Source organism: Salvelinus sp. IW2-2015, linkage group LG4q.1:29 (assembly GCF_002910315.2).
Source record: "Salvelinus sp. IW2-2015 linkage group LG4q.1:29, ASM291031v2, whole genome shotgun sequence".
NCBI classification, from domain to species: domain Eukaryota; kingdom Metazoa; phylum Chordata; class Actinopteri; order Salmoniformes; family Salmonidae; genus Salvelinus; species Salvelinus sp. IW2-2015.
The window spans coordinates 5,170,889-5,179,903 of NC_036842.1; the positions used below are offsets into that span (position 1 = coordinate 5,170,889).

Below are 9,015 nucleotides of genomic sequence, written 5' to 3' on the forward strand. Positions count from 1 at the left end.
AGCACTTGACCGGGGTAGCTCTAGCAGGGCATAAATCTGATGAACTGACTTGTTGGAAAGGTAGCATCCTATGACGGTGCCACGTTGAAAGTTGAAAGTCACTGAGGTCTTCAGTACGGACCATTTCACTGCCCGTGTTTGTCTATGGAGATTGCATGGCTGTGTGCTCAATTTTATACACCTGTCAGCAACAGGTTTGGCTGAAATAGCCAAATCCACAATTTTTAAGGGGTGTCCATATACTTTAGTAGTGTAGTGTATGTGTTTGGCAAGTGACTACTAGTCATTTCACTGCTACAGCGTGGGGTCTGACACTACTAAGGAAAATAGTACGTGGCTAATTTTTGACTGCCAGTGCTCATAGTTAAAATATTTGACTAAATCATTCATAAAAAACACATTTAAATCAATCCCAGTTGGGATTTTCATGGTTTAGAAAACAACAGGATTTTTTATGGACAAATATTTTAGCAGTGAGGGACTTAACCACAACTTTCCTGATTAAAATCAAGAGGTTGAATTGTAAGAGAGCAGAATTGCGGGTATAGGCTATAGGAGATCTGATGTTGTGATGTGGTAAATCTATGGTGAAACAACCCAAATACTGACACTTTAGTCTCTCACGACTTTAATCTTTTACTGCTAACCTCCCCAATTGTCATCAGAATTTAGCATGACAAGAGACGGGTGGGCTGGCTGGATGAGTGTGTATGTACAGTGCCTGTCACGTTACAGCCATATTCTAAAATTATTATTTTTCCCTCATCAATCTACACACAATACCCCATAAAGACAAAGGAAAAACTGTTTTTTAGAAATGCTTGTAAATTTATATAAAAAAATAAAATAAAAAAATATTTACATAAGTATTCAGACCATTTGAAATTGMGCTCAGACGTATCCTGTTTCCATTGATCATCCTTGAGATGTTTCTACAACTTGATTGGAGTCCACCTGTAACTGGACATTATTTGGAAAGGCACACACCTGTCTATATAAGGTCCCACAGTTGACAGTGCATGTCAGAGCAAAAACCAAGCCATGAGGTCGAAGGAATTGTGTGTAGAGCTCAGAAACAGGATTGTGTTGAGGCACAGATCTGGGGAAGGGTACCAACACATTTATGCAGCATTGAAGGTCCCCAAGAACACAGTGGCCTCCATCATTCTTAAATGGAAGAAGTTTGGAATCACCAAGACTCTTCCTAGAGCTGGCCGCCTGGCCAAATTGAGAAATCGTGGGATAAGGGTCTTGGTCAGGGAGGTGACCAAGAACCTGATGGTCACTCTCAAAGAGCTCCAGAGTTCCTCTGAGGAGATGGGAGAACCTTCCAGAAGGACAACCATCTCTGCAGCACTCCACCAATTAGGCCTTTATGGTAGAGCGGCCAGACGGAAGCAACTTCTCAGTAAAAGGCACACGACAGCCCGCTTGAAGTTTGCTAAAAAGGTACCTAAAGGACTGTCAGACCTTGAGAAACAAGATTCTCTGGTCTGATGAAACCAAGATTGAACTCTTTGGCCTGTATGCCAAGCGTCATGTCTGGAAGAAACCTGGCACCATCCCTACGGTGAAGCATGGTGGTGGCAGCATCATGCTGTGGGGATGTTTTTCAGTGGCAGGGACTGGGAGAATAGTCAGGATCGAGGGAAAGATGAACGGAGCAAAGTACAGAGAGATCCTTGATGAAAACCTGCACCAGAGCGGACCTCAGACTGGGGCGAAGGTTCACCTTCCAACAGGACAACGACCCTAAGCACATAGCCAAGACAATGCAGGAGTGGCTTTGGAACAAGTCTCTGAAWGTCCTTGAGTGGCCCAGCCAGAGCCYGGACTTAAACCCGATCGAATATCTCTGGAGAGACCTGAAAATAGCTGTGCAGTGATGCTCCCCAGCCAACCTGACAACGTTTGAGAGGATCTGCAGAGAAGAATGGGAGAAACTCCCCAAATACAGGCATGCCAAACTTCTAGCATCATACCCAAGAAGATTCAAGGCTGTAATCACTGCCAAAGGTGCATCAACAAAGTACTGAGTAAAAGGTCCGAACACTTATGTAAATGTGATTTTTTAAATTTATTTTTATACATTTGTCAAATTTTAAAAACCTTTTTCCGCTCTGTCATTATGGGGTATTGTGTGGGGTATGAGGTATTATGTGGGGTATGGGGTATTATGGGGTATGAGGCTGTAACGTAACCTAATGTGGAAATAGTGAAGGGGTCTGAATACTTTCCGAATGCACTGAATGTGTGTGGGTGCATGACTGCGCACAAAACTAATTGAAATCATGACCTCTCCCTGTTCAGTTATTGATTTACACTTCATCACTCTCTCCCCCCGTGTGTGTGTGTGTGTGTGTGTGTGTGTGTGTGTGTGTGTGTGTGTGTGTTATAGCTTACTGCTGGAGAAGTGAGAGTAGGATACTGTCTCATCTCATTCCAACACTACCCTCTTTCATCTCATTAGACACAATCCCATTTCCACTCCAGCCTATCCATATTCTATTAGTCCATTCTCTTCCCAATATTATCTTGCCCTCCCATCGTTTAAAAGAAAACATCCCACTATCCTGTCCCAATGAATAAGACACCATTATTCAAGGAGTCTCCTCTCTTTACACACACACACACACACACACACACACACACACACACACACACACGCCAAATAATTGTACAAATTGAAATGGCTGAACTGACTAGTTAAAACTGACACAATTTCCTCACCAAATCTTACACTCAAGTAAAGAGACTCTAAACGTCCTAATGTGAACAGTTAATTGTGTGTACATGGCAACATGTGCTCACATTAACCGCAACTCTCAAACAATAGCCAACCAATGGCAAAGTGTATCTTACTTACCCACAGCATCGCAATCTCACGCTTTAGACAGACAAGATTTAACAATAATCTTTGTAATCTCTACGTACCTTTCAGTTTCATTCATCCATTTCTCATAATTCCAGCGGAGGGGTTCGCTGAAGCGCACGGTGCGGTACCCAAACCTGGACCGGTCTTCGAGCTCCTGAGTCCGTGAACACGAGTTTAAAGTGTGTGTGTGTGTGTGTGTGTGTATGTATACTCTGACAGGAACAGGATCCGCGAGTCCGCCCCGGTGATTCCTCCGCCTCTCCTCTAGCAACTCACATAATGGATGTGTTGTTACCTGATCCAGCATGTCATTAGCATAAGAAACACTACTGGCTTTCATACCAGCCTGGTCTCATAGACTAGACTTAACATAGTAAACATAAATCCGGTACACTCAAATTAGTGTGATAAAGTAAGTTTGGTATGGTTACATAAAACAGATTGTTAGAGCAAATTCTAAAGTGGATGGATGGGTAGGTGGATGGGTAGGCATACAACCTGAACGTCTAGCAACCCAAAGGTCGTGGGTTCAAATGTCATCGCAGACAACTTTAGCATTTGAACAAATTAGCAACTTTTCAACTACTTAGTACTTTTTCTCTATTTTGCATGTTAGCTAACCCTTCCCCTATTGTACGTTTTGCAAATTCGTGACATATAATATGAATTGTAATTCATAACATATCATGGAAATGGGCGAAGGACATCCACAAATTAATACATAGGCCTACCATACGAAACGTAACATATCATACTAAATGGAGTGTCTCGAATATACTTACAGAATAATACGACATTCCCTGAGACCAGGTTGTTCATACACAGACCAGCAAGAAAGTAGTCTTATTTGATTGAATCTCTAAATGCATTAGACATGTGAATCTGGATTTGTCTATGCACAATTTCAGTTGCGTAACTTGTTGTGTATCTTATTTGGTCTGGCCCTGAAATAGACTTGACAATCCCATGTGAAGAAATCGGGGAGATGAGAGTTGAGAAACGCCCCTGACACACAAGCATGCTATAAAGCGCTCCACACTCGATTCTGTCCTTTGATCTAGTATGAACAAGTAAAACTGCGGTGGTGAAATATCAAACGTAGGCCTACTGTTCTTGGCTAACATGCATGTGGAAATAAATCAAGATCAATTTGATGGATAAAAGCCTAATCCATTTTGGTCCCAAAATCAGGTCCATTATCTTCAGTAATACGAGTCTCTTGTCAGTTAAGAAAAGGAAGTACTGAGGTCCTCCTGTTGCAACTCTGTTCTGTTGACAATGCGGTTTAGAAGCAGAGCTGAGCAGCGGTAGGAAAACTACATCCGCAGCTACAAAATAGTGGTTTATTCATCAGGGCTGCACTCACCACTCACACAATCCCACTGGCTGTGTCTCGAAGCACACTGAGAACAGGTCTCAGAGCAGTGGTTGCGGTCAGACAGTTCATTTGGATACTTGGGAAGTCTGACTCAAGCAAATCAAATCAAATGTTATTGCTCACATACACATATTTAGCAGATGTTATTGTGGGTGTAGCGAAATGCTCGTGTTCCTAGATCCAATAGTGCAGCAGTATCTAACAGTGCAGTAGTATCTAAAATGATTCACAACAATACACACAAATCTAAAAGTAAAAGAATGGAATTAAGAAATATATAATATTAGATTGAGCAATGTCGGAGTGACCCTGGCTAAAATACAGTAAAATAGAATACAGTATATACATATGCGATGAGTAAAGCAGTAAGTCTATGTATATAGGGCAGCAGCCGGTGCAGGGTTGCGTAACAGTGTGGAAGCCGGCTAGTGATGGCTATTTAACAGACTGATGGCCTTGAGATAGAAGCTGTTTTTCAGTCTCTCGGTCCCAGCTTTGATGCACCTGTACTGATCTTGCCTTCTGGATGATAGCGTGGTGAACAGGCTGTGGCTCTGGTGGTTGATGTCCTTGATGATCTTCTTGGCCTTCCTGTGACATCGGGTGCTGTAGGTGACCTGGAGGGCATGTAGTTTTCCCCTGGTGATGCATTGGGCAGACCGCACCACCCTCTGGAGAGCCCTGCGGTTGCGGGCAGTGCAGTTGCCATACCAGGTGGTGATCCAGCCCGATAGGATGCTCTCAATTGTGCATATGTAGAAGTCTGTGAGGCTTTTAGGGGCAAGCCAAATTTCTTCAGCCTCCTGAGGTTGAAGAGGCGCTGTCGCGTATTCTTCACCACATTGTCTGTGTGGGTGGACCATTTCAGATCACCAGTGATGTGTACGCTGAGGAACTTGAAGCTTTCCACCTTCTCCACTGCGATCTCGTCAATGTGGATAGGGCGTGCTCCCTCTGCTGTTTCCTGAAGTCCACGATCAGCTCCTTTGTTTTGTTGATCTTGAGTTAGAGGTTATTTTCCTGGCACCACTCTCCCAGGGCCCTCACCTCCTCCCTGTAGGCTGTCTCGTCATTTTTGGTAATCGGGCCAACTAATGTTGTGTCATCTGCAAACTTGATGATTGAGTTGGAGGTATGCGTGGCCACGCAGTCATGGGTGAACAGGTAGTACAGGAGGGGGCTGAGCACGCACCCTTATGGGGCCCGTGTTGAGGATCAGCGAAGTGGAGGTGTTGTTTCCTACCTTCACCACCTGGGGGCGGCCCGCCAGAAAGTCCAGCACCCAGTTGCACAGGGCCGGGTTTAGACCCAGGCCCCGAGCTTAATGAGGAGCTTGGAGGGTACTATGGTGTTGAATGTTGAGCTATAGTCAATGAAGAGCATTCTTACATAGATTCCTCTGGTCCAGATGGGATCGGGCAATGTGCAGTGTGACTGCGATTACGTTGTCTGTGGATCTATTGGGGCGGAAAGCAAATTGAAGTGGGTCTAGGGTGTCAAGTTAGAGGTGATATGATCCTTAACTAGCCTCTCATTGTCAGTAAGAATTTGTTATTAATTGACTTGCCTAGTTAAGTAAAGGTTACATTTCAAAAATTAAGAAGCAAAAAAAAGCCTCTCAAAGCACTTCATGATGACAGAAGTGAGTGCTTTGGGGCGATAGCCATTTAGTTCAGTTACCTTTGCTTTCTTGGGTACAGGAATAATGGTTGACATCTTGAAGCAAGTGGGGACAGCAGACTGGGACAGAGAGAGATTGAATATGTCCGTAAACACTCCAGCCAGCTGGTCTGCGCATACTCTGAGGACAGCGCAAGTGATTGTGTGCCATGCATTCAAGCAGTGTAAACTGGTCAAACAGCCGAAGGGGTTTTAGTTTGCTCTCTGGGCAAAGTGATATATCATGGTCCCATCAAGAAGAACTAAACAATATCGTAGACTGTCAGTTTTGTCTAGCATCGGAGGGACTCTTTGCCTCATACCTGGTAAGACTATAGCTTCGCGGAAGCCTACATGAGCAAACTATGGCCTCTGCCCAGAGGTCTTGACCTATATGGCACAGGTGTGAGCTCGCCCTGTAATCATATGCTCACTAGTTCAAGCCTCTTTAATGACTAAATTGGTGGCAGCTCGCTACAGTTACATAGAGCAGATGTCAGACCGGTGAACAAGGTCTAAAGGTAGCTCTGATCACCTGTTGCCCACCTTGACAACAAGAAAAAATGTCATCAAAGCCCAAATAGACATTTTCATGGTCAAGACGATGACCTAAAGGCACTTCAGTTGAGTAAGGACGGCAAGTTTMTTCCACAGATTCGACATAATTGCCCATTATTGCAAAAATATTCACCCGAAGACCGAATGGCCCACTCAGCACTATATAGGCAGTATTTCAGTCAGACCATAATGTATCGGAGGGGAGGAGCTTACTTAGCAAGGGCTATGCCAATGGCATTTTGAGAGATTTGTTTAATGCAAAATTCCTCCAATTTGTAAAGCCTCGTTTACTTCAAAGAGTCAAATTCAGCTGAACATTTGGTCAAATCGCCCTCGAACTATAGTTTCCCTGTTTGACATACCGCAACAGCAACTCTCTCAGAATAAGATTTTAAAAGGACATTGTTTCCAATAAATGTTCTCACAAAATAAGGTTGAAAAACATACAACCTAGGAGGGGACTAGAGGTAATACTGTTTCAATCAATCCATAGCTGAGGATGTAGCCTCACAGGTGAGTCTATGGCGACATCTTGAGGCATTAAGTGAACTTGCCATAAAATCCCTGAAATAAAGTGCAAAGACATTAGCATTACCTTGTTCGTTTACAGTCATCAAGAGGACATTATTCAATTCACGTACATCAACATGATTTGTCATGATAGAATCTCTGGAGCCTGCTTTGCATGATTACAACGAGGCCCTTAGGTAACCTTAAAAACAATCTAATCTACAGAGACGGGGATGTGTGCTGAGTGACTAGACTATCGTAATTGAAGTTGAGGAGCTTGCCAATTTACAAGTTAAACAAAATGATGCTTCAATGCAAAGAGGTGCAAAGGCAATGAGGAGTGAGACTCGGGTGTATTAGCTAAGCTGGAAATACTATCCTATGGGCTTTCCTAGAAGCATACTAATGGCACACTGGGGGATGACAGTGACATGAATGTTCCATACATAACACAACAACACAAGACTCCACAGTCAACAATAACTACACTGTAAACAGACAGCAAAGGATTTAATTATTGTGCATTTTAAGTCATATAAAACAAAATATAAAAATAGCCGAACACCTCAAAATATGTATTCTGAAAATATAAGCCACTCATGTCTGTTCATTGTTTCTATTCTAGCTGGTATTATAAAAGCCTATTTAAGAAAAAAAGCCCAATTTTTGTTGTAGTGCAGAAGTTTAGTATTGCCACTATTGTTCAAAAATAATTGTTTTTGTAAGTCAGAAGAAGGAAGGTGCTCTATTATGCATAACTATGTACTCTAGAATGTCTATAAAGCGTTAAAGTTCTGGAACACTTCGGCCACCTCCAACCAGCTCCTGAAGCAGGCCAGTCCCTGGTCCCGGATCTGTTTCCTTCCCTTGTCTGTGATCACGTCTCCATTCTCCTTCACAATCACCAGCTTAGGGACCGCTGTGATATTGAATCTCTTCTTTAAATCACTGAAGGGAAAGTGGAAGAGCACAGGGCATAATCATGACTTTATAACTATATGGATTATACCATACAAAATACAGGTCCCAATCTAGCAGAGGAATACAGTAGGCAAGCCTTGCTGAGCTCCAATCACTTGTCTCATCAGGCAGGTAGAGACATTACCCTATTTTTAAACCTAATCCCTCAAAGGGTGACCCATAAACCTCTTACAAAGCCTGTTGCTTACACTCGCTGTAATATGGCTAGACAGTGGAGGAAAGTATATAGGCCTAAAATCAATTCAAACATGTTTATCAATACTATCCCTTTCCAATAACTCAAATGGGAATAGGCTACATGAAAGATGAGACAGTCATACGAATTTACTGTTTGTATTGATCCGTCCAAGGCAGGGCCAGCCAATCTCCGTGCATGTCATGATAATACTCCACCATATCATCACTCGACTTGTCAGAAGATATGAAAACGATTTCTAATTGTGCAGGTGGTTCGCTCTCCTCGACAAGTTCCGTGTAAAAATCGCATAGAATAGGGGTGAAATCTCGACAAGGCGGGCACCAGCCGGCAGAAAAATATATTCCCACTACTTTATTCCTGAGAGCTTCTTCTGGGTCTATAAGATCCCCTTCTTTATTGAGGAGAGTTTTCCCAACAAATACCTCCACCATGGTCGGGTCAGTGAACACGCGCAACAGTAACGAACTAGGCAACTGTAGCCAAAACCAGTTCAGGACGGTCACCGTTGCAGCTATACTCGCCGTGAACCGTTACTTTGAAGCAAGACGCTTAATCACTCGTCCAAGTACAACGCTGTCATAGTTTTCAGTGTTCAATCACTATTTGTATCACTTTACTACCGGTCATAACGTGGTCATAACAAACTGTACTCACTGCTGTGTGACGCTTGCTGTTGTTGGTTGGCTAAAAAAACAGGCAATTTGATTGACATTTCGCGAGGCCAATCAGTGTCCTCCGTCCTCTACAGAACTATTTAAAGGTACAATCAGTAAAATTTACACAATACAAATAGCCTCATGAATATTACATACTATCTATTAGACTAGAGTATGACGGTAGTAAACTCCTTTAAGA

The 9,015-nt window shown here is 43.0% G+C and overlaps 2 protein-coding genes across 4 annotated transcripts in view; both read right to left on the reverse strand.

Moving 5' to 3' along the window:
• LOC111961295 (chondroitin sulfate N-acetylgalactosaminyltransferase 1) overlaps positions 1-3,326 on the reverse strand; it is a 36,718-nt gene extending 33,392 nt beyond the window's left edge. For all 3 annotated transcript variants that reach the window (XM_023983453.2, XM_023983454.2, XM_023983451.2), the window contains exon 1: positions 2,935-3,326. The gene's annotated coding sequence lies outside the window, so the exon portion shown is untranslated. The remainder of the gene's footprint in view (positions 1-2,934) is intronic.
• A 4,127-nt stretch (positions 3,327-7,453) lies between these two features.
• On the reverse strand, positions 7,454-8,829 carry LOC111961068 (nucleoredoxin-like protein 2). The gene is made up of 2 exons (XM_023983191.2): positions 8,290-8,829; positions 7,454-7,928 (listed from the first exon to the last, which is right to left on the reverse strand). Exons 1-2 carry the CDS (start codon positions 8,589-8,591, stop codon positions 7,757-7,759), a joined length of 474 nt encoding a protein of 157 aa, XP_023838959.1. The 5' UTR covers positions 8,592-8,829; the 3' UTR covers positions 7,454-7,756.
• Between the last annotated feature and the right edge of the window lie 186 nt (positions 8,830-9,015).